The sequence below is a fragment of the Panthera uncia genome, chromosome A2, assembly GCF_023721935.1.
Source record: "Panthera uncia isolate 11264 chromosome A2, Puncia_PCG_1.0, whole genome shotgun sequence".
In the NCBI taxonomy this organism is placed as follows: Eukaryota; Metazoa; Chordata; class Mammalia; order Carnivora; family Felidae; genus Panthera; species Panthera uncia.
This window is the reverse complement of record NC_064816.1, coordinates 3550218-3574209: the sequence shown is the minus strand read 5'-3', so window position 1 is coordinate 3574209 and position 23992 is coordinate 3550218. Positions and strand designations below refer to the sequence as shown.

The window sequence follows — 23992 nt, the reverse complement described above, 5'->3', positions numbered from 1 at the left end:
CCCCCCCCCGGGGGGGGGGCCCCCCCCCCCCCCGGGCCCCCCCCCCCCCCCCCCGTCGTGTGGGGCTGATCCACGTCGCACAGGAGGAAACGGGCCACAGGAGCTCCCCCGGCCAGGCAGGGGCCGGACCGAGATCCTGCCGGCGCCCGAGCCCGCCCTGGAGGGCTGGCCGTGCGGCAACTGGGCCCCCGCCCTGTTCTTCCCCTGTCCCCACCCTCAGAGGACCAGCTGCCCCCCGGTTTCCCCAACATCGACATGGGCCCCCAGCTGAAGGTGGTGGAGCGGACGCGGACGGCTACGATGCTCTGTGCTGCTAGCGGTAACCCCGACCCCGAGATCACCTGGTTCAAGGATTTCTTGCCCGTGGACCCCAGCGCCAGCAACGGGCGCATAAAGCAGCTGCGGTCAGGTGAGCACAGGTGGCTGGGAGGACGCGGGAGCCACAGAGGGCAGTAGGGGGAGGGCAGCGTCTCCGGGGCCCGAGCCCTGGGGACTAACGGGAGACGGACAGGCAGAGGTGTGGGGAGCCACGGGGAGCGGTGAGGATGGCCGCCTTCTGTGCCTAGCCACGGGGTACGTCACGGGGCTCGGACCGTCAAGATAATGGCGAGGCGCGGGAGGCGGGAGGGGGAGAGCGCCTTCTCTGCTGAAGGCGTAGGCGTGTCCCGTGAGGCTAGAACGGGTCCGGCCAGGCCAGAGGAGAGAGGGGAGGTGTCTAAGGCAAGGGCCAGTGAGTATTTCCAGTGCTGAGGCCGTGAGCCTCTCGGGAGGACGTTGGAGGCCTCAGACAGGTAAGGCAGTGGGGAGCCACAGAGAGCTACAGGCAGAGAGCATCTCCAAGACTGAAGCAGTAAGGAGGGGACGAGACACAGACGGGCAGCCCAGCTCAGGGCCTCGGCCACCTTGGGATGGCTAGTCCACGGTTGTGCCTCGGCATAGCACCCACGTGCCCCATCTGTGAGTCTGTCTGTCTTGGGCGGCGGGGGGTGGGGGGGGGTGGGCGTGTGTGTGTCGTGTCACTCGTCCCCCTGCTTCGTGACGCGTCCACGTGTGCGTGTCTGGGCTCCCCGGCGCAGGCCTGACCGGCTTCTGCCCCCCGCCCCCACCCCCCCACCCCGAGTGCGGGCCAACACCGAGCACGGGTCCCGCCAGCCGCGCGTGGGCTCGCCCGCGCCCTCCCAGAGCGAGGCTTGCCCCCTGCATCTTGGCTGCTCGTGCACCCACGTTCCCGCCCCTCCCGGGCACGTGCACGCTGGGTGAGTCTCCGCCTGCACACGTCGAGGCCCCACCCCTAGGCCGCCTGCGTGCAGACGGGAGGTAGGGACGTGCCCGCGGGCGTGCGCTCGCGTGTGTTGCGGTCCACCGTGCTGACACACGCTGGGGCACACCTCTTTGCTTTCTCTACCCCCTTCCCCTGAGGAGCCCGCCCTGAGCCACCCCTGCCTGAAGGCCTCCTGGCTGTTCCTACCGCCCCCACTCGCTGCCCGGTGGCCTCCTCCTCCGAGGGGTCCATCTGTGCCTGGCACGTACTAGGTGCTCGGCGAACAGAAGCTGCTTTATTGATCGGAGTAAATCTGATTATCAGTCCCCCCTCCCCTCCCCTCCCGGCCCGCCCCCACCCCCGCCCCCGCCCCCGGAGAGGATTCAGGCGTCCGCCGAGCGCCCATTAATGTTCCTGTTCTCTTTTCTTGTCCCTCTGTTGTAAACGTTCAGAAACCTTTGGTAAGTCCTGTCTCTTCACCGCGTCAACGACTAACGCGCCCTCGTCGTCCGCACCCCTCCCCCGCCCCCTCTCCTCCCCCAGACTAACAGCCACTGTGACAGTAACTGTGACCCGCTCCACGTGGCATGTTTACTAACGACCCTCCCCCCCCCTCCCGTCCATCTGTCCGTCCCCCACCGGCCGCCCAGCCCTCCCCAATCAGGCTCCAGGGGGTTGCAGAGAGAGGAGCCCAAAAGGAAAAGAGGAAAAACAAAAAACCCCACACAAGGGGCCATTCAGACCCCAGATCGGAGGCTAAGGGGAAGATTAAGGGAATCCTAGGGTCAGGGGGCTTTTGCACCGCACAGCCCCCCAGCCTTGACACGGCTGGAAAATGATGAAATGACAGAAGTTTTGGGAGCTGGGACACGGGCAGGGGATGGAGGAGGAGTTTTCTAGCCGGGCTGGCACCAGGCACTTCCTTTCCCAACATCCAGCCTGACTCCCCTGAACCAACCGTGGGAGTGACTGATGTTGGCCCAGGAAAGTTCCTTCTCCTCTTCCTCAGGGTCAGAAGCAGAGCCACCTTTTCATACCTGCGAGGTCTGTCCTTCCCTTCCGATAGCGGCCGTGGGCTGCTTGGCCGTCCCGGGAGGTCTCGCTGTTTGGCCTCTGGACCCCCATCAGCCCGAGGCTGATTTCCATTTGCTCCCAGGTAGCGAGGAGAAAGGGGCCTCGTCGGGTTGAGGATCTTGTAAGAGATCATCCAGAGGCCTAGGAGGCTGGGGCGCTGGGTTCAAAGCACCCAGCCCACCCTCTGGGCTTCGGTTGGCCCGTCTGTCTGTCCGCCGGTGTGCCTGTGCCACGTGGGAGGGGCCGGCGTTCTGTCCCGCGAGCCTCTCTGCCCCGGCCTGGGGTGTCCCCTTGTTCCTGGGGTTATCAGCTATCCACCAGCAGGAAGGCGGCTGGATCTCTCCCGGGAAGATTTGGCCCAGAATGTAACACTCTAGCCCAGGACTGCCTTTGTGTGTGTGTGTGTGTGTGTGTGTGTGTGTGTGTGTGTGTCCCGAGTCGCGCCTGCCCCCTGCGCCCGGGTGAACAAGCCGATGGCCCTTTCCTCTTTTCCTTTTGGAAGTTGAGGAGGCCGTAGGGCCCTCCCTCTGCCCTCTGTCCCCTTTCGCTGCCCTTCCCTGTCCCCATTACTCAGCCTGTCTGAAATGCCTTCCCTTTGCTCTATTAACGCCCAGCCCTGGGGCACTAACCCCTCTCCCCCTGTCGCTAACAAGATTCCCAAGTCCCCCCTCGCTCCCTGTCCCTCTTGAGAAGGAAAGAAGGAAGGGAGGTCCGTGACCTCCCTGCCTGAGCCCAGAAGGAAGGCAGCCAGCGGGCCCAGGCCGGGCCGTAGACCTCCCTGGGCCGTAGGGACTCCAGCCCTAATACCAGTCTAGAGGGGTTTCTAGACTCAGGAGATTTCCACCTCCTACAGGAAGTCTTCCTGACTGACAAGCCCTCAGATCCAGCTCTGCTCCTAGGAGCCTGGCCTCGACTTCTTGGCAAGGCCTGCAGGGTCCAGAGGCTCAGGGCTGGCTCAGTCCCCCACGCCCCTGGGGGCAGAGTGGACAGGCCTGGCTTGTGGCCCCGCCTGGCCTCCCTGGGGCCCCCCGGCCCCCGAGGACCACCTTCTGAAATTCACCTGACTCTCTCTGCTTCCCTTACAGAAAGCACTCCGATCCGAGGTAAGAGGCTCTTTCCTTACCCCCTCCACCCACTCACGCGCTCTCTCGCTGCCCACCCAGCCCCTCAGGCTCCGCGGGGGGCTGCACCCAGGCCCCTCCCACGTATCTACCCCTTGCCGCCCCGCCCAGTGTCTGTCCAGTCTCTGTGTCTGTGTCGCTGTGTGTGGCTGTGGGGCCGAGTGTGGCCACGGAGGCCCCTCCAGGCCACCTGGCTGCAGGGAAGGGGCTGTCTCCTCAGGAAGGGGCCGTGCCTCCCGTGTCCTCCCCCAGAGCTCTGGGGGCCGGTTTCTTATCGCTGCTCTGTACACGGACCTCGTCTGTCTTCAGCCTCAGTCTTCCCTTCTCTAAAACGAGCACGCAGAGGGGGCCTTCTGGCTCCACAGCTCCTTCTGAGCGGAGGGTCCAGCCCGAGGGAGCAGAGAGACCGTCAGTCTCAAAGGCCCCCCACCCCACCCCCAAGTGCTGGCTAGAACGGACTAGAATGGGCCTGGGTCGGAGCCCTAGGGAAGCGTCAGTGTCTGGTCCTCGCTTTGCCACGAGATGCTGTGTGACCTAGAGTAGGCTCCCTGCCCTCTCTGGGCCTGCACAGTAACCTGCCTGCCTGCCTCCCCAGAGGCTTGAGGTTGGGGGAAAGTAGGAAGTGTGAAATGGGAGAAGATTCTGTATCCACAGCCCCCAAAGAAACTAATCTGGGGTCCTGATTTGTGGGCACGCATCATTTCCGTGAGACAACCACGAACACAGTTGGGCGGAGGGGTCTTCTGGGGGAGCTTGGACTGGATTTTTGGACTCTTGGTGCCAAGGACGCTGATGCCTGTGATCCAGACGCACCCGGAGATAACTCTCTCGCCTTTCATTCATTCACTCGTGGCCAAGAAGCATTTGGGTCCAGGCTGTTCACTCAGTTTTGTTTAGTTATGAAAACGGAAACTTTGATCCAGGCCTTTGATTTCAAACATACTTGTGGAAACCTTTGCCTCGTTCTTATTTACTCCTGGGCGTTCAGCTATTTTAACTGAGGTGTACGATTTTAAACGTAAAGATGTTAGGGCAGCTTCATTTACTTGTGACAATGAGCATTTGTTCCAGACTTGGGTTTTCAGATATCCTTGGGGGAAACGTTAGCCTCATTCTCATTTACTCATGGGCACTGTAGTGTTTGATCGAGGCCCGGGCTTTCGTATATTCCTGAGCCGTTGGTGTTCATTTTTATATATTGACGGGGAGCTAGGTGTTTGATCTGGGCCTGTGGTTTCAAACATAGGGGAAATCAGCCGCATTTTCGAACCCTCCTAGGCATCAAGACCTTTAGTTTGGGCCTGTGATGTTCAATATGCTTGAGAATTGGCTTCTTCTTTAAACTTTTATTCACTCACAACCAACAGATTCTTTGATCCTGGCTGGCGATTTTCAAACACACGTGTGGCGTTGCAGCCTCAGTTGGTGGGCATTAGGTTTTTCATTCAGACCTCTGATTTCAGACACTTGAAAGGTTTCCCGTTCTAGCCCACGCGTACGACGGCCATGGGTCTGGGACTGTAAATGCAAACACACTTGAGGAAGTTCGCTTCGTTACCCATCAGCACCAGGGTCCTGAATCCAGGCCTGTCGGTTTTACAACAGGCGGGTGAATTCGGGCTTCCTGAGGTTTATTTAGGGGAATCCAACCGCGGGGAAGATTCAAGCTCCTTTTTAATTAGTTTCGGGGACGGGAGGCTTTTGAGTGAGGCTTTCTGATTTCAAACATACTTGATGTGTATCAGTCTCAACATCCTTTCCCTTAGCTGATGCGAGAGGCAACCCAGTCCTAAACGTCCAGTGAATCTTAAAGAAGTTCAGCCTTGTCTGTGTTTATGGCCGCAGGCTTTGGGACCTGCCGTTTCAAACACACTGGAGGAACCCAGACCTATGTTCGTTTACTCATGGGCACTGCCTGAACCAGCAGAGCAAGCAGCAGCTTCCCGAACTTGCACATATCCTGTGGCTGCCCCTTCGGCCCCAGGGTCTTTCAGACGACTGCTGTGGGTTGTGAACGCCAGCTCAGTCTCCCCCACCCTCTGCCTGGAGCGCCTCACTCCGCGCTTTTGCAAAGACACCTCCGTGACCCGGACCTCCCCGGCTCCGTAGTTTGACGGGGCGGTCGCTGCCCCGCGTCCGCCCGCTTTCACAGAAGGGGAGGTTTGCAGGAGAACGCAGTGTGTTCAGGCTGGTGTTGGGCTAGGCTCGGGGTGGGGGGAGATGAGCCAGGTGAGCCCCCCCCCCCGCACCCCCCCCTCCCAGGGTTTCTAGGCTAACTCCTGTCTTTTGTCTGCCTCTCTGGCCCAGACAGACCGAGAGACGGGCCGGAGGGGGCTCTGGGACGGCCCGCCCAGCCCAGGCCCGGGCCTGCCCTGACTGGCCGGGCTTTCTCCCCTCTCCCCGCAGGGGCCCTGCAGATCGAGAGCAGTGAGGAGACGGACCAAGGCAAATACGAGTGCGTGGCCACCAACAGCGCTGGCGTGCGCTACTCCTCACCCGCCAACCTCTACGTGCGAGGTAGGGAACGCCGTTTCCAGGTCGAAGGCAGGGACCCGTCCTGTCCTGTTCCCCTTCCCTCCTTGGGCTCACAGCCTCCGGGCTCCCCTGTTCCCTGCAGACCCGAGCAGGAGGGCCCCCGCCCCCACCACCACCGCTGTACCCCCTGGTCACGGCAGGACCTCGGGTGAGGGGGGCATCCCTCTCTGGGCCTCAGTTTCCTTACCTGTCAGACGGGGGGGGCGGGCAGCGAACCCCACCCCCCCACCCCCGTGCCGGTGACGCACACCCCGTGGGCGGCAGGACCTGGTGGGGAGGCAGGAGGGAACGGGGCAGGGCCGGGGGGTCGGTCTCGGGCCCACGGGGCCAGGGGAGCCTGGAGGCCTCTGCCCCGCCCCGCCCGCCTGCCCGCCCACCCGAGTCGGCTTCTGTGGTGTATCGTGCCTGCCCTCTGCTGTGTGCTTTGCTTTGCTTCTCCAGACTCCGTGGCCTCTCGTAGCCCCCCCTTCACACCCCGCCCTCCCCGCGCCCACCCCCTCCCCAGCGCCCTCCATCCGAGAGCCGGGGAGGGGTCTCTGAGGCCCCGCCCCCCTCGCCGGTCCCCGCACCTGCGGCCGTCCCAGAGCCTGGTGCCCTTCTGTCCCCTAGTTGCCCCGGGGAAGGACGCGTTTCTGCCCGAGCGAGGCCAAGGCCAGGGCCACGGCAGGCACGGCACGCCCCGCCCCCCGCCCCCAGCGCCCCGCCCCCACCCAAGGAGGCCGCGCGCGGACTTCCTCCTGGGCCCCTTGGGGTGCCCTCAGAGGCGCCAGGGTGGGGGGGGGGTGCTCCCCTTGTCCCCGGGGGCCTCTGTCGTCCGCCCCTCCTCTTATCCCCGCGCTGGTTCTCTTCCGTTCTTCCAGAAATTTTAATCCGCTTCCTCCTCCACCGTTTGCCGTCCTCCCTTTCCCGCCTCCCGGTGGCTGTTTCTGATCCAATCCGTGGTTTCTAGAAACAGCCGCTTCTGCCGGCAAACAGGGCCCCCCCGTTCAAACCCCGGGGGCGGCCCCGATTGGCTCTGCAGGCGTGGCCGCGCCCACACCTCTCCGGGCCTCGGTTTCCCCCGATTGAGGCACCAAGCGCCCGGCGTTCTCCAGCCGGGAGGCTGGGTGCTCCCCCCCCCCCCACCTTGGTCCCCATCGGGCACAGCCCTCCCACTGGCCCCGAAGCAGCTCCTTGGTTATGCACCTGGGGGTTTACGTCTTGTCCCCGAGGAGGAGGCCGCGCGGGGGGCGGGAGCGGGGCCGTGGGCGCGAGGGTGGGCAGGGACCCACCGACCCACTCTGCCACGGCACCTCTGGTGAGTTGTATTGCGCGTCCACGACTCCAACTGACTGGTCTTCGTCTAACCTGCTTATTTCTCTGCAAACACCTGGGATGGGGGTTTGTAAGTCCGGCAGCGTTTAAGGACAGCGTGGACGACAGGCATGGGGCGGGGCTGGGGGGGGGGGCGGGGGGGGCGGCCTCTAGCGAGGGTGCGACGAGGGAGGGGGACCCCCGCGTCCTCAGCCCCCTGGAGGTGGGGTCCCCAGCATGAGCCTCCGATCTTTTGGGGGTCCAGCCTCCCAATCTCTGCCTGGGTCTCAGACGCTCCCGAATTGAATTAAAAAAAAAAAAAAAAAAAAAAAAAAGGAAAAAAAGAAAAAGAGAATCGTGGAGGACAAATGTAGATCTTATATATGGAGCAAAGGAAAAAAGGTCTCATTGCTGTTCTTTTTTATTTTTTAATTTTAATTTTTCTTTTTGGTTTAAAGAAAAAACAACAAACGTGCAGCTTTTAGCCTTGAGAAGTCCTCTTTTTACTCTCTGTATCTCCCCTATTTTTTCTCTCCTCCCCATGTCATTGTGTTCTGCATCAAACCCCCTTTACATCCCTCAGAGCTTCGAGAAGGTTGGTGTGTTTTTTTCTTTTTTACTTTCTTTACCCACATTTTTACATTCCGAACGTGACACGCACACACACGAAACGCACACAGACACGCACCCGCGCGCGCGCACACACAGACACGCACACGGAAACACACAGACAAAACGAAAAAGACGGAGTAACGAATCGTAAGCGCAAAGCGGACAAAACAAAACAAAACAAAACAAAAAAACCGCCAAGCGAGAGCAAAAACCCAGAAAGACACGAAAATCTCAGCCGCGCCCAGCCCGGCCTAGGGCCGGCCGCACACATGCGATGCTTGCATTGTGGTCGCCTCTATGCATCCGTTGGTAATGTTGTTGCTAAGTTTTTTGCACCCCTCGTCGTCATGGTAACTTGGGCCTGATGCATGCTGGGAGAATGTAAAAATTTCTCTGCATGCCACTCTTGTCGGTTTGGTGAATTCCCAGCGCCTTCTGTTGGAGTGTTTCTCGTCTCCCGTTCTGTTTTCTTTCTCCTTTGGTTTTCTTCGTATTTTCTTTCTTTCCTTTTATTTAAGTATTATTACTATGATTTGGGTTTTGTTTTGTTCTTGGGGGGGAAAAAACCGATCCGTTCGTTTTTTTTTCCCCCTCCCATCCCCGTTCGCCCCGTCCCCTTCTTCCCCCGAAGCGTTTCGTCTTTGGTTCTGTCTCGTGTTTCCGTGCTATTTGGTTTCGGTTTCTTGGGCTGAGCTGTTCTGTGGTTGTTCCCCAAACGCATTGTGATTTAAAAGCCAGTGTTCCTGTCCCAGCTACCATCCAGGAGGGCGGGTCGGGGTCCCACAGCTGGGATGCTGGGGCAGAAAGTGACCGCCCGGGCTCAAGGGGCACAAGGGAGATGGCATAATAGACAGATGCTGGGGGTGCGTGAGGAGAGCAGCCCAGCTTGCCCGCCCTCGCTGGACAGCCCCCTTTTACCCAGAGCTGGCGCCCTCAGCCCCACACCGCAGCCATGTCGGAAGGGGGCTGAAGCAGGCACGTTCCCGTCTTTCTGCCTCGGCGTGAGACCACCTCCCCGCTCTCCCAGACAACCCAGAAGGCAGGCATTTGAAGCACAGCTAAATGGGCAGCCAGCATTTTCAGATCCACGTGGCGGCGGTCCAAACGTGAGGAGTGGCTACCTTAAACTGGAGCGTTCTCCCGAAGCGATGCGCGCTTGGCACGTAGGCAGCGCTCAGAATGGCAGCTGTGTGATGACGTTCCCATCCTGGCTGGGCACGAGTACAAAACTGCCTGTCGGCAAGTGTAGCGTGACCGACTTTGGAAGAAATACTTGGCCGCTTATCCCCCCCTTCAGTGCTATGCCTCCGCCTCCCAGGCGGTGTTGGCCGCTTCCTCCACCCCTTCCCCCCCCCCCCCCAGGCTCTGGGCCCAGTCACAGACGTCTTGTCCAGCAACACAGCACGGTCACTTTCTGAGTACCTGAGCATCAGAACTGTGGAATTCTGGAGAATCCCAGGGGAACTTTGGACATAGCCTCTCCCCCTCCCCCTCTGCCTCCCCTGCTCTCCCACTGCCTGCATCTCCCTCTCTCTCTTTCTCTCTCTCTCTTTCTCTCTCTCTCTGTCTCTGCCTCCCCTAGTCTCTCTCACTCCTGCAAACCTTCAGAGATGCACACTCCTGTCTGCTCCCTCCCTAAAGAAAGGCAAGCCCTTGAGAACACTACTCCAGCCCCAAATAAAAACTCGTTTTAGATTTCTAGCCCCTGCCCCCCCCACCCCCAGCTGCCTACCCAACAACATAAGTGGAAGTTGAGAGAAGAGGCCAGCCTGTTGGGGTCACCGGTTTTTCCCCTCTTGTCCCTCCCCTTCCTTCCCTAAACTCTCACTTACTGTGAAGTCCATGGCCAAGTTGGCCAGAGGACCTCAGATGCAGTGAGAGGAGATTCGTTTCTCCTGTCTCCTTTTTAACCCAGTGCGAGAGCTACCCGGCCGACCCTCAGAGGAGCGGGTCTCCCAGCACCTCCGCCAAACCTGGGTCCCAGTGAATTCTAACCGAGGGGCGGCAGAGGGTCTTGGGCTCCGGCCAGCCTGGATTCAAAGCCTGCCTCTGCCCCTCCCTGACTGTGTGACCTCGGGCCAGTGTCACCTGATCGCTTGGGGTCCCATTGATCTGAACCGGAAGGATCCTTCCTGCACCGGCTCGCACGGTAGTTGGCAGAAGAGTCCATCGAGCTAATTAAATGCTCGAGTGCGATCTGAGCAAGTCCCTTTCCTTCCTTGGGGACCCCACTTGCCCCACCAGGTACTTCACAGATCCGCTGTTTGGGTAAGACGGCCGTGGTAAACCGCTTTGAAACGACTTGTAGGGCAGAAGCCAGTTCATGTGCTCAGATGTCATTTTTCACCGGTGCCTTTCCCTTTACATTGTTGCCAGTGCAGAGCTAGCTGCAAGGATTCTGTCCCCCCAGGCCTAACTCCCATTCCTAGTTAGCCCGCTTCTGCTGACCCTCGGTGGTTCCGGGGGCGGGATGTTCAGACCACGTCCTTCTCCTCTTGAAATGGATCTCTGGGGTACAAAGGCCCAAATCCTAACCAAGCCCCCGCCTTTTCTTTTTTTAATACAGCCAGCGTGCCCCTTCCAGAAGCCCCCTAGGGAGAGCCGCAGCTTAGGTTTTTGACAAGGCGGCGAGGTGATCAGATGACATTCCCTCTGGCTGTGAATTTTCTTGCTTGTCTCTTTAACATCAGGCTTCAAGGGATCGCTCAGTGGCTGAAGGTGGCGGCTTTAGCACTCGGTCCCAACAACATAGATTCATCGAACCCACGGTGCACGGGACCCAGTTAAATGGTGTGCCACCCTCCTGGTGTTGTGAGAGCTTGCGGGGAGAGCCCTCTGGGGGAAGATCGGCTCACCTTCCAGGGACTCAGGGTATCTTTAGGGTTTGGGAGGAAGTCAGATGGGGCTGGGATCATTTAATGACAGGTCTCGAATGCTGAGCTGAGAAACTAGGACTCGATGCCCAGTGCCCGCGGGGGGTCTGGATTGCCCCGACTTCTCCTGTTCTTCAGAACTCTGTGACCCGTCCCCAGGCCTTTGCAGATCAAACCATAGCATGGAATTTTATGGGACAGGTTGTTCTTCAAGTTAAATTCCTGGCCCCCAAGCCGTGTCGTTGGTGGATATGACGCCTAGGTGTTGTCCTTACCTCCTGGATCTTCCCCCCCCCCCGGCCCCCCTGAAACAGGAGTAGATACAGATACTGGGTCTGGAAGCCCCCTGAAATCCCCGTATCTCCAGAAGGATTCCCGTTGGGGCGTGTTGTTGAGCTTCCTGGTCCCTGCTGATCACGCCTGGCCGTGCCTCCCCCTACCCTGCCCCCGAGGCCCCTGACCTGACCCCGACAGGACCAGCCCTTCTCATCCCACCCTCATCCCCAGGGGAGAGGGGGCGCCAGGGTGGGGAGGCAGGCTTCCTCTGTTTGGGCTTGGCGGGCGGCAGGGAGGGGGCGTTCCGCAGGAACACTGAGCTCTCAAACCTCTCGCCTGCTGCCTGCCTCACACCCTTTGCATCGCTGTTTCCTCTGTTTGGGCGGTTGGGGGGCGGGGGGGGGGAGTGAGGGGAATATTAGATTACACCTTGTCGTCTGGAAAGCCCTGCGTCTCTGGCGGTCGCAGCGAGGGGTGGCAAGGAAGTCATTCAATTGGCAAGATGTCAACCCATTTTCTGCTAGAACCAAACAAAAAAATGAAAAAAAAAAAAAAAAAGTGGGGACAGAGAGAGAGAGGGCACCAAAAAAAGGAAAATCAGTGTCTGCAGTACAGCAAAACATCCAGCTGAAAATGCTTAACAACTTGCCGAGGCCGCTGGTCAGCCCGTGGGCCGGGGTCCAGCCAGGTCCCTCCGGGCCTTGCACGCTATCTCGATGACGGAGGGAGCTGGTGGTGGGAGGGAGGAGGCAGGATTGTGCAAAGGGGGCAGGAGCAGAAAGACGCCCAAGGCAGGCCACGGCGCAGCACCCCCGCTCCCCGGGCCACAGGCTGGGGTTCCACGGAGGGGCTGAGAAACGGCTTTGGACTCGATGAGACTCGGACCCCCCTCCCTTCCCCAGACAGGTGTAATCTAAGCTTCAGTAAACCCGTGGAGGCTGCAAAACTTCTTGGCATCTCTCCCCCCACCCTCCCCACCCCCGCCCTCCCTTTGGAGTCCGGAGGGGTAACCCGGTGGCTTCTCTGACCCCCCAAAGCCCCGGCAAGGGCTCCCCCCCCCCCCACCCCCCACCCCCCCTTGGAGCTGCGGCTTGCCGAATCGTTGAGATGTCTGACACTGTTGAGTTCCCTACCTAGTGCTGCAACCAGATCACCTCACTTTTGAGTTTTCCCTCACCCCTCCCCACCCTTTCTCCCCTGAACCCACCCCCACCCCCTTTTGGTTTTTGAGTTTCTGCCTCTTCCTGCCTGGGGGAGGGGTCGTCTCCCGGTTGCTTTGACGGTTTTTGAGTTGTTTTTCCATGTGAATCGGGGTTTGAAGCGACCCACCCCCCCCCCCCCGCCCCCCCCCCACCGCCCACCCTCCTGACCCCCTCACCCATGCGGGTCCCCCCCGCTGGGACCCCCGGCTACTCGGTGACGAGAAGAGCTGGAAACGAGAGCCAGCTGGAGCATGCTGAGGACCAAGGCTGGTGTGGTCCCCTTATAACCTGCCTGGACCCTCCATTCAGGTCGGTAATTGGGGGCGGGGGTCCCGCGGGGCCACTCCGTCCTGTGGGCTCTGCACCCACGTTACTTTCTAACCCGCACCTCAAGCTCGCAGCCAGGGGTGGAAAGATGTCGTGGGTGGGTGTCCGCACCAAACTGGGCAGAACACAGTGTCAGCCACCCCGCCCTTGCTGGCTGGGAGGTTGCCCAGAGGCCTACTGAGGCCCCCCCCCCCGAGGGGGTTCTGAGCCACCTAGTGCCAGTGGGCACGATCCTCCCCAAACTCGTGGCAAACCAGCCCTCTTCCTACACAGCACACCCTCAGAAGCAGACGAGGTAGATGAGAAAGCACGTAGGCAAAGGTTCTCAGCCGTCAGCCTTTATAGCATCTTGGCAGATCCATTTAACTGATGGCTGCCGGCCATGTGCGGGATCGTGAGCACTGACATGACTACTGCTGACCAGTGCCCTTCCGCATGGACTGACTTACCACGAACGACTCGTACAGCAGGTCTTTTACATATTGGAGATAGCATGCTTTGTCCGTGCTTTTGAAAAACGTCAGAGGTACCTTCCAAGGCTCCCCACGGGGAGATATTTTAAGATAAGTTGAGATGTGTATGGGGTCTTTGGGGCAAGGTATTGAGCCTTACACGGGGATAAAGTTGGCTCATATTTAACCTTTAAATCATAAAGCTGGCTCTTCCTCCCTTTGACGTTCTCATAATCCCTTTCAATATGGGCGTCTTACTAATGGCTTCTGGATGTTTATTATGATGGCTGCTGGGTAGTATTCAACTGGTGGCCACTGGTTACTATTCACTTGATTGGAATATATAGGTGATGAGGTACTTTTGCCCTCTTTGCTGCCCCCCGGAAGGGAAAGACATGAGTTGAAAGAGCCAGGTGCCAAGAAGAGACACCCACCTGGCTGCAAGTCTTACCACTTAGCCATGGTGAGACAAGACCCGCTTTACCTGAGAGGCAGGGTCCAGGCATACCTGGCTTGGAACTCTGGTCCCACCAGTTCCTTTGCGCCCTCCAGCTAGCCCTGTCACTTCTCTGAGCCTCCAGTCCCTCGTCTCATCTGCCACACAAAGTTGGAAGGGATAAAATGAGATGGGCATTCGATAGAAATTCTGTTTCCTTTTTAACTAATCCGTCCCAAACCCTGTTGAGGTGGAGAATCTAGTTGACCTCCCTGCCCCACCCCCCACCCCGGAAGGCCGGAAGGGATCTTCGCAGGCCCCTCGCCCAGGCTGAGTACCTTGTGTGTGCTGGGGTACGCCTCAGTCAACTTCATGGCCTCCTCAGCGTGTCCCCAATTGCCCCCATTTCGTGGGCGGAGAAACCGAGGCTCTGGGAGGTTGAGGGGCCTTCCCAAGACCACAGGGCTTTTTCACCCACGTCACCGTCTCCCACCTCCGCCTGGAGAGGTTTTCTGGGAGGTTCTGAGGTCGTGAGGGATTGCCTTGCTGTGTGGTCAGCGAGTCTGTGATCAGGGCTGTTCGTTGAGCCCCCTGACCAGGGCCAGGGTGTCCCCGAGAAGTGGGGCTGGGTTGGTTTGCCCCGAAGGTTCTTTCCCTGTGAGGATCTCACCTCCGTGGCCACCTCGAACCCTCGGCCGGGGCTCCTGGGTGCTGGGCGGGCAGGCCAGACCCTGTGTTCTGCTGGGGGCGGGGGGGCACCTCCCTGGGAAAGCCACAGCCCTCCTCCCTTTCAGACCCCGATTTTCAGCCCCACACTCATTCCATGTGTTTTTGTTTTTGTTTTGTTCTTTTTTCCTTCTTGCTTCTGGGGGTTGTGTTTCCGAGGGGATTTTTTGTTGTTGTTCGGTTGGGTTTTGGTTTTGGTTTGTTTTGAGGTTTTTTGAGTTGTTTGTTTGTTTGTTTGTTTGTTTTTCCTTTTTTCCGCTTTGTTCTTTCATTTGTTTCTCCTGGTTTTGCTTTGGACGTCGATGCCGTTTTCTGTCCTTGATTAATTAGCTCCCCACACTCATCCCCCATCATGTTCTGTTTCCATGACAACGCAGCGTCGGGCATCCCGCTCGTGCCTCGCTGTGGATGCCGGCGGCTGGCCTGGACCGCGTCCGCCGGCTGGCCAGACCCCGTTCTCCCCTGACTCCCCCCCCCCCCCCCCCCCCCCCCGCCCCGCCAGAAACCCCCCCCCCCCCCATCTCAGCGCCCCGCCCCTCACCCCCAGTCCGTCTGCATGGCCCCTCTGTCTCCCCCCACCCCTACCCCCCACTCCCCCCCTCCAGCGATACCTTCTACGGCCTCCATTCTGTCTCCAACGTGACACTGGACTTTTCGTGGGGCTTCCTTTTCCGAAGGGCTGCCGCTGCTTTGCTCTGCCTCCCACCCCCACGGAGCTCCCGCCTCCTCTTTGCCTCCATCCGGATTCAGGGAGCAAGGGTTGGGACTTCCAGCTCGGAACCCCGGGCTGGAAGAGCGGGAACCGGTTCCCCCCGGAGCCCCCTCCTCTGTTAGGGCAAGTCAGGCCCCTGCCAGCCACCCCCTGCCGACGGCAGGTGACATCAGGCGGGGCAGGGTGCCACACGTCACTTCGTGGCCCCCCCGTGTGGCCTTGTCGAGCCTCCAGTCTGTCCTCTCTCTAGTGCGAGACGAGACCCCTTGACCTACCCGAAGCTGGGGACCCACCCGCGTGGCTGGAGGTCCCGCGATTCTTAGCCAGGGACGGCCTCTTCCTGGCTCGAACCATCTGCTGGGCCAGCCCAAGTCCTTTGGGCTGCAGTTAGTTACACGGCTCCTGGGGAGCAGCCACGCCTTTCTGGAAGTTCAGGCGTCCCGCTAGCATCCGCGCCCCGCCCCCGCCCCCACCCCGAAACCCGTCCAACTTCCGAAAATGGAGCCCCCGAAATGCTTCCTGCCGCCTTCACGGTCCGCGAGGTTGGGACAGAAGGCTGCACCCGCTTCCCCCGCTGAGAAACGCACAGAACATGTCCCTGTTTTCTCAACGTTCAAGCTCATTCCCTCGTTTTATTATTATTATTATTATTATTATTATTAATATCCTATTCTACCAGGGCTGTGATGTGACAATGTGACATGTCACATTGGGTCACATCCGCTAGAATTAATATGCAGATTGCAGTGGGCCCCCTCCTCCCTCCTCCTCTGTCTCTGCCTCCCTCTCTCTGGGCCTCTCTCTTCCTGTTCTGTCTCTCCCGTGGCTCCTGTCTCTCGTCTCTGGCACCCACGAATGTGCACCGAAGGCCCCTGAAACCAGGCTTCTTCCTTGCATCACCTCTCTGTCCCTCCTTCTGCCTCTCTCTTTCTCTCCCTCTCTCTCTCTCTCTCTCTTCCTCTCTCTCTCTCTGTCCTTCTCTCAACCAACCTATTTTGCATGCTGTTTGTGATTCTGAGAGCTGCATCTATCAATGGAAACTTGTCAGATCCGACAGAAGCTTTTAGAAGGGTTTCTATACCCCAAAACCACAAAAATTTCATTAGAGTTTCTCATCTTTTCCTTGAGGGCCCCCCCCCCCCGGGAAGTGGGCAGGGCCCCCGAGTCACCGGAGGGGACGAGGTCCCGGCCCCCTCTGCCTTCCAGCACCGCTGGTTCCCGTGACCCCCCTGCTCCCCGATGTCCTCAGAGCCCCCGCCACCTGCAGCCTGAATGTTCCGCAGCTCCCCGCTTGGGGGAGCGGGTGGAGGGGCTGCTCCCCGAAGCCACGTCTGTCAGCAAAGATGAGAAACAGCTGATAAATTTTTGTGTTCGTAACTGTGCTGTGACCAGCCACTCTGGTCTCTGAAACCCTGTTGCTATGGAATAATGCTTTGTGTCTCTTTTATTATATATCGATATATCTCTCTATATATTGTTTGTGGAGTACCTTCCTTTGAAGTTTTTGGTTTCTTTGTGTTGGAATTTGCTTTTTTAATTTGGTTTTTTTCTTTTCTTTTCATTTGGAAGAAAAAAAAAAAACAACTTCAGCTGGGGGGAAGGGAACAGCCTTGTTTATATTTAAATTGTTTTCCGCTTTTTTTTTTCCTTTTTTTCTTTCTTTCCTTCCTTCTTTCTTTCTTTCTTTCTTTCTTCCCGCTTTTCTTTCTTTTCCCCCCTGCATCCCGTCTCCCCACCCCCCACCCTGTGCATCTCGCTCCCACCCGCCCGCCGCCCACCCCCAGTCCGCCGCGTGGCCCCGCGATTCTCCATTTTGCCCATGAGCCACGAGATCATGCCAGGCGGCAACGTGAACATCACCTGCGTGGCCGTGGGCTCGCCCATGCCGTACGTCAAGTGGATGCAGGGGGCCGAGGACCTGACGCCCGAAGACGACATGCCCGTGGGGCGGAATGTGCTGGAACTCACAGACGTCAAGGACTCGGCCAACTACACGTGCGTGGCCATGTCCAGCCTGGGCGTCATTGAGGCTGTGGCCCAGATCACAGTGAAATGTAAGTGTGGCCCATGGGGCACAGGGAGGCCGAGGTCATCCCTGGGCCCCGGGCACAGGTCAGGGGTCCAGGTAGAGAGCCTCTGAGTTACCATTCCGGCTTTGGTCATTCGCGGCTGGGAAGGGGACGCTTGTTTTGTGAATGGACGTCTATCGGTTTTCCATTATCCTGGGCCCGGCCCCGCGGACTGAGGCAGGGTCTTGTGCCGAGCAGAGACCCCGACGTGTGACACGCCCAGGTAGCCAGACGGCCAGGATACAAGTTGATCAAGACTGTGATGGGGACCGTGTGGCCCTGTTCAGACCCCCCAGAGTCGAGGGTCTCACCCCCCCCCCCCGGCCCCCCACAAAAGTTAGGTCAGAGAAAGATTAAAAGTTGAACAGGAACGAGCCAAAGAAGTTGAAGAGTGTTTCTAAGAAAAGCAAACAGCCTGTGCACACTCAGAGAGCTGGAGCTGGGACAGGGGACCGCGGGGGTCTCCTGATGGCTCAAGTTTGTGATGAGGTTCAGAGGAAGGTGCCCCCAAATCGTTTTCTAGCTCTAGAACAGGGGCCAGCAAACTACAGCCTGCGGGCTGAATCTGGCCCTCCCCTTGTTTTTTATAAATAAAGTTTTATTGGCACATAACCACACCCAGTCATCCATGCCTTGTCGGTGGCAGCTCTCCGGCTCCAGCGGCAGAGCTGAGTCGGCTCAACCCGGCCTGCAAAGCTCAAATAGTTACTGTGTGGCCCTTTGGAGGCGGAGTTTGCCAAGCCCTGTCCTAGGGCCATGGAAAACATGAGCATCGGCTGGTTTGTTGGTCATCTTGCTGAGCGAGTGAGCCTCTCCTGGGGCCCGTGTGGTGTAAGAACTTGGGACGAGTGGGAGAGAAAGGCACGATCATCTAGGTGCTAGGAGCGTACAATCGTGAACAAAACTCCGGCCTCTGCTAAGCACTGGGCGAGGGTGCCTGCGGCCTGGGTGGTGCGGGAAGCTTTAAGGAACGAGAAACAGCTGGCCGTGTGGCCCTCTGGGGTTGGAGCATTTCAGGTACAGGGAACAGCAAGTGTGCTGTGGGAACAGACAGCGTGGCTGAGCAGAGTAAACCACGGAGACCGGGCACCAGCAATTTCAAAAGTCAATGTTTTTCTTCAAGAGTAAATTTTTTTTTTTTTTAAGTCAGCATTTTCAGCTTTACGGGCCACGTGGTCTCTGCTGCAGCCTTCCCCCAGCCCTGCCCCTGTCGCACGAAAGGAGCCGCCTGTGATACGTATCACAGCCTGTGATACAGGCGCGGCTGTATTCTAATAAAACTTTATTTATAAAAGCAGCTGCTGGTCCTCGGGCCATAGTTTGCCGAACCCTCCTATAGATGGTGGGAACGGGGGTCACCGGGCCCGGGGGTCGTTGGCGAGGAAGTCAAGGCGCAGCGAGGGCCTTCGGGCTCCGCAGCCAGGGTGCCTGACCTGTGACCGTGGCTGCCACCCACAGCTCTCCCCAAAGCCCCGGGGACGCCTGTGGTGACTGAGAACACAGCCACCAGCATCACCATCACGTGGGACTCCGGCAATCCAGACCCCGTGTCCTACTATGTCATCGAATATAAATCCAAGAGCCAAGACGGGCCGTACCAGATCAAGGAGGACATCACCACGACGCGTTACAGCATCGGGGGCCTGAGCCCCAACTCGGAGTACGAGATCTGGGTGTCGGCCGTCAACTCCATCGGCCAGGGGCCCCCCAGCGAGTCGGTGGTCACCCGCACGGGCGAACAGGCCCCGGCCAGCGCCCCGCGGAACGTGCAGGCCCGCATGCTGAGCGCCACCACCATGATCATCCAGTGGGAAGAGCCCGTGGAGCCCAACGGCCTGATCCGGGGCTACCGGGTCTATTACACCATGGAGCCTGAGCACCCCGTGGGCAACTGGCAGAAACACAACGTGGATGACAGTCTGCTGACCACCGTGGGCAGCCTGCTGGAGGACGAGACCTACACTGTGCGCGTGCTGGCCTTCACCTCCGTGGGCGACGGGCCCCTCTCGGACCCCATCCAGGTCAAGACGCAGCAGGGAGGTGAGGGGCCTGGGGGAGGCGTGGCCTCGGGGGGGGGGGGGGTGGGGGGGGGACAGCGGGATTAGGGGCCGGGGTCCTGTGTCCCCGCAGCGCGCAGCCGGCCGGCTGATGTTGCCCGGAGGCCCGCAGCTGGTTTATTCACCGCGGCGCGGGGTGCTTTCGGGTATTTTCGCGCTGGCGTCTCAAAGCAGGAGGTCGTCCCAGAAAGCCCCCGTTTCTCTCTTCTCTCGGGAAATTGGATTTGGCGAGGCCCCGGGGCTGTGATCGGACATCCAGACAGGTCCCGGCGGCCGTGTCTGAGTTGGAGAACTGCCGTTCTCCGTTGTCCTCGGAGAGATTGAAACTGTAAAGGGGAAACGCATGAGCTCAAAGGCAGCGGCTGGCGGCCTGCCCGCCCAGGCCACCCACCCGGCAGGGTGGGGGTGGGGCATCCAGGTGTCTGGGGCCCCGCTGTCCGCGGGTTTCTGGTCCTTTCCTTACGGGCCCAGGTTTCAGGACCTCAAGTCCAGAAAGACCCAGCAGCTGTCCAAGTGTAGGGACGGGAGCATTGGAACTGCCGTTACAGAGCGGACACAGGACGAGGGGCCATGTTTCGAAACGTCCCCACGATTTCTCTGCCGTTTAGTGTAGGGGAAGCAAAGAGAGCACCGGCGTGATTTGAAAAGGAGGGTTTTTTTGGTTCGGTTTTGTTTTCGTGTTTGAGGTTTTTTGTGGGGAAATTAAAATTGTCAGGGAGCTCCTGGGAAAATAAGAGAAGTAACAGTGGAGAACATTCCAGAAGCATTCAGAACACGATCGAGAGCAGCCTTTCCTTCGGGGCGGTGCTGAGCATCACGGGACCCTTTTTGGGAGCCTGGGGACACCTGGCGGGTTGGGCACCCTATGGAGTGGACCCTTCCCCAGTCACCCACGGCCCCCCCCCCCCCCCTTTCCCCTCCTCCCCTCTCCCCTCCCCGCAGTGCCCGGCCAGCCCATGAACTTCAGGGCGGAGGCCAAGTCGGAGACGAGCATCGGGCTGTCATGGAGCCCCCCACGGCAGGAGAGCATCATCAAATACGAGCTCCTGTTCCGGGAAGGCGACCACGGCAGAGAGGTACTGGGCACCGGCGGGAGAGGGCCGGGCGCGGCGCCCTCGGGTCTCGCCGACTCGATGTCGCTCTTCCTCCGCTCTCGCCCCCCGCCTCCGTGGATGCCGCTGCGCCCCTCTTCCTCCTCCTTCCCTCTGCCCTACTTTCTGCTCTGCTCTCTGATTCATCGATGTCTCTGTTCCTCGGTCTCTGCTGGCCTTGTGTCTCTTTCACAATCTCCGTGTCTCTGTCTCTTTGTCTCCACCCGCCACCGCCCCCAGGTGGGGAGGACCTTCGACCCGGCCACAGCGTTCGTGGTGGACGACCTCAAGCCCAACACGGAGTACGCCTTCCGCCTGGCAGCGCGGTCTCCGCAGGGCCTGGGCGCCTTCACCTCCGTGGTGCGACAGCGCACGCTCCAGTCCAGTAGGTGTCTCGCGGACCCCGCCCTTCTCTGCGGGGCCCCGCCCCCACCCGCACACGCTGACCTTGGCCGGGACGCCGCAGCGGGTGGGGGGGGGGGGAGCGGCGCCTGGCCTCGCGCGTGCGCCCCCACGCGGCGCCGGCGGTTGCCGCGGGCCCCGCTGTGTCCGTCGCCCTGGGGGACGAGGTTCACCCCTAGGTCGGTGCTCTGGAGGGCCGTGTGAGGCTGTCCCCGCCCACACCCCGTCGTTCCCGGAGAGCCCGGCGCCCAGAGACCAGACGCCTCCCCAGATGGCCCTGCCCCCCAGACCAGGCCCCCCATTGCCAGGGGCAGGAGCAGGAGGGCAGGGGGTGCGGGCTCCAGGAGCTCTTGAGTCCCTGGGGCTCTTTGCCGTGGTCGCCTTTTGGCCAGAACTCTGCAGCCGGCAGCTGGCTCTGGGCCCCGCTGGGGTCCCTGCCCCCGCCCTCCTGGCCTGCTCGGAGCTCAGGGCCTGGACGGGCCCCAGATCCCGCTGTCCGTCTGCCTCCCCTTCTCCCTCTGCCCCTCCTCCGCGCTCACCCTCGCCCGCCGTGGCCTCCGCCGCCGTGGCCCTCCTCCCCTCCCCTCCCCCTTCTCAGTCGCAGAGCACCACCCCAGGCCTTGTTCCGGAAGCAGCCTCGGTGTCCAGACCTTCCAGCCCCCCCCCCCCCCGGATGTGTGCACACAGGGGGTCACGGGTCAGTCGCGGGTGACAGCAGCTTGGGCCTGGGGGTCCGAGCCGCTGCGGACCAGGGGCCTCGGAGACGCGGCACCCCTGCCCCCCTCCCCCACCCGGCCCCCTTCCCTCCTCCCCCCTCCCGCGTGCCGAGCCGAGAGCTCCGCAGCTCACAGGCGTCTGGGCGTGTTTGTGCGTGAGGCGATCAGTGAGGGTGTCCTGTGGCTTGGGCGGCCACGTGAGAGACCGGCACAGGTGCCACGAAGGTGAGTACGCGCTGGTCTCAAGCAGGTTCACAAAAACGGCCCACCCTGCGTGCCCCCCAGCCTGTGCCCCGCATACCTCGGCAGCTCTGGGCTGCACAGGGTCCACGGTCCCCCCCAAATTTTCCACCCCGCGGCCGAGAGCCACGCCTGCCCCAGAAATGGGGGCCCGGGAGCTACCTCCCAGAGAGCCTGTCTGTGGGTCCGTCACCCCCACCCCCCCCAAGACATCACGCAGGTTGGGCCGGATTGTGAAGGAGGCGGCCTCCGTGGTCGTCAGGAAAGCGGCTTTGGCCCAGCCACGCGAAACTCCGGGGCGGCCCAGGACAGGGAGCGGGGGAGAAGGGGCTCCCCACTTCTCCCCCCGAGGCGGGTGGGGCCCGAGAGAGCTGACAGCGAGACTCAGGGCCAGGCATGTCCCCCCCGGGGACTGCGGGCTTCTTAGGCTGAACTCAAGGGTAGGTGGAGGCCAGACCGCTCAGCCGTGGGTCTCCCCACACCGTCTCACCTTCCCGCCTCGTCGGCGCCAGTCCGGAACCACAGCGTGCCCACACTGGGGGCCTGCTTGCGTCCGGAGACCCACCCAGAGCTCGGTCTGGCCTTGTAGCTCGGCACTCCGCCACTCCCTCCCTCGTAAGAAAGTCTTATAAGTTAGCAGTTGAAGAGCGGAAGGTAGGTAACCAGACTGGGAGTTTTTTCTGGAAGGCGTCTTTCTTTCTTTTATTATGGTTTTTCTCATCATCATCACCATCACCGTTGTTTCTTATTTTGTTATGGTTTTGGTTTTATTTTTCCTCCCCCCCCCCTTCTCAGCGAATCCATTCCTTCCGGCATATCCCTTGGTTGGTTTTTCCACTCCTGCCTGATTCCCCCAGGCACTTTTGGTTGGGGTGGCTGGTCAAGAAATGGGGGAGAGGGCCCCAAGTATCTGATATCAGAGGAAGGAACCCCGGTATTTCACTTTAAGTGGGCCCGGAGGGTCATTTTAGTTGACCCTGGAGTGGCGTCTGAGACGTCTCATAGCCTGATGTCTTTGAGGACGTCTCTCATCACCGGGTAGCCCCACCACGACCCTGTAAACGCGTGCTCAGTGAACAAATAGGGTTGCCATGATGGTAGGGTTCTATATGCCTTGCCGTGAAGCAAAGCCAGTGACCTCTCTGGGCCTCCCTCTAGGCAAGGAGAATTCTGGAGTCACGGGCAGTTGAGGTAGGGTGGCTCCAGCCGTCCTCAACTGGCCTGAGTGGATAAGGACACAGGCTGAGGTCCGAATCCCCGTCCTCAAGTCAAGACAGCCCCTGGACAACGGCCGAGCCCGGGTTCAAATACCGGCTCTCACCACATGCCCTTGGGAAGGCAGCCTGCTGGTTTGGGGCCTCAGTTTCCTCATCTGTAAAGTGGGAGGTGATCTGTGAAAGGCACCCCGGGTAGGTGGGGTCTGGCAGCCAGGAGATAAAAAAGTCATTATAGAAAAGCAGGCAGATGGGCTTGGACACCCGTTTCCCCACCTGGAGCAGGGCCTGAGGCTGGAGGGGTGATCGCTTCAGCCACTTACGGTGTCTTGAGAATTGAATGGCTAATCAGGGGGGCACATTTTGAGCATAAAGGGCTTAGGGTGTGCGGTGTCCAGAAGACGCACGGACCGTGAGGTCTAACGTCAGTAACAGCCTTAAGCCCAGTCTCGTAGCAGATACGCTACGATACAGGTGGGGACTTAGTGTTATTCCAGAAAGCCTGTAACACACACACAGTAGGTGCTTAATATGTGGGAACTATCACTGTTACTTAGCAAAGCCCTTAGCACACTGCCTGGCACACAATAGGTGCTTCATAAGTGCTCTCTTAAACCTAAACACAGATCGTCATGGCGCGAGGCCCCTTATTGGCACTCACCAGATGGAAGCTGCTAGTCATTTGCAACAAGCTTACCCTGGTGTCCCCTGCACAGTAGGAACCCCAGACATGGGCCCCATGATCGTTGTTCCGTGAAGCCCCTGGCAGAATGCCTGGCATACAGTAAGTGCTCGATAAGTGGCATTTTCTTCCAAGAGGCTGGCCTTGCTCTGGGCGCATATGCTCAGATAGGAACCGTTGTCAGTCTGACAGGACCTAGCATGGGGTTTGGGGTCCGCAGGTTCTGCTCAAAACGTGAAGTCGTTACCTGCAGAACCTTTGACACTGTGTGCACACAGGAGGTGCTCGAGAAGGAAAAACTGCTCCGATTTATGTATAAGGCCCTTAGCACAGCACCTGGCACACAGTAGGTGCTTAAGAAGTGAGAACTATTCATGTTCTACAAGGCCCGGAATACAGTGCCTTTTACATCGTAGGTGTTGAGTAGCTAGGAACTCTTGATGTGCTTTTCAGTAAAGCCTCCAGCCCAGTGCTTGGCACGTAGTAGGTGCTCATTATGTGGGGACTAGTACTGTTTTTTTATAAAGTCCCCAGCCCAGTGCCTGGCAGGTAGTAGGTGCTTAGTATGCGGGGACTAGTACTGTTATCCGATGAAGCCTCCAGCCCGGTGCCTGGCACGTA

At 59.7% G+C, this 23992-nt stretch overlaps 1 protein-coding gene across 5 annotated transcripts in view; it reads left to right on the top strand.

Annotated features, from left to right (window-relative positions):
• Positions 1-23992, top strand: part of PTPRS (protein tyrosine phosphatase receptor type S) — a 64230-nt gene that overhangs the window by 18346 nt on the left and 21892 nt on the right. For all 5 annotated transcript variants that reach the window (XM_049639643.1, XM_049639646.1, XM_049639645.1 and 2 more), the window contains exons 5-10: positions 221-409; positions 5863-5973; positions 16685-16954; positions 18428-19009; positions 19969-20102; positions 20358-20502. In XM_049639643.1, coding sequence (XP_049495600.1) covers positions 221-409; positions 5863-5973; positions 16685-16954; positions 18428-19009; positions 19969-20102; positions 20358-20502 — 1431 coding nt within the window. The remainder of the gene's footprint in view (positions 1-220; positions 410-5862; positions 5974-16684; positions 16955-18427; positions 19010-19968; positions 20103-20357; positions 20503-23992) is intronic.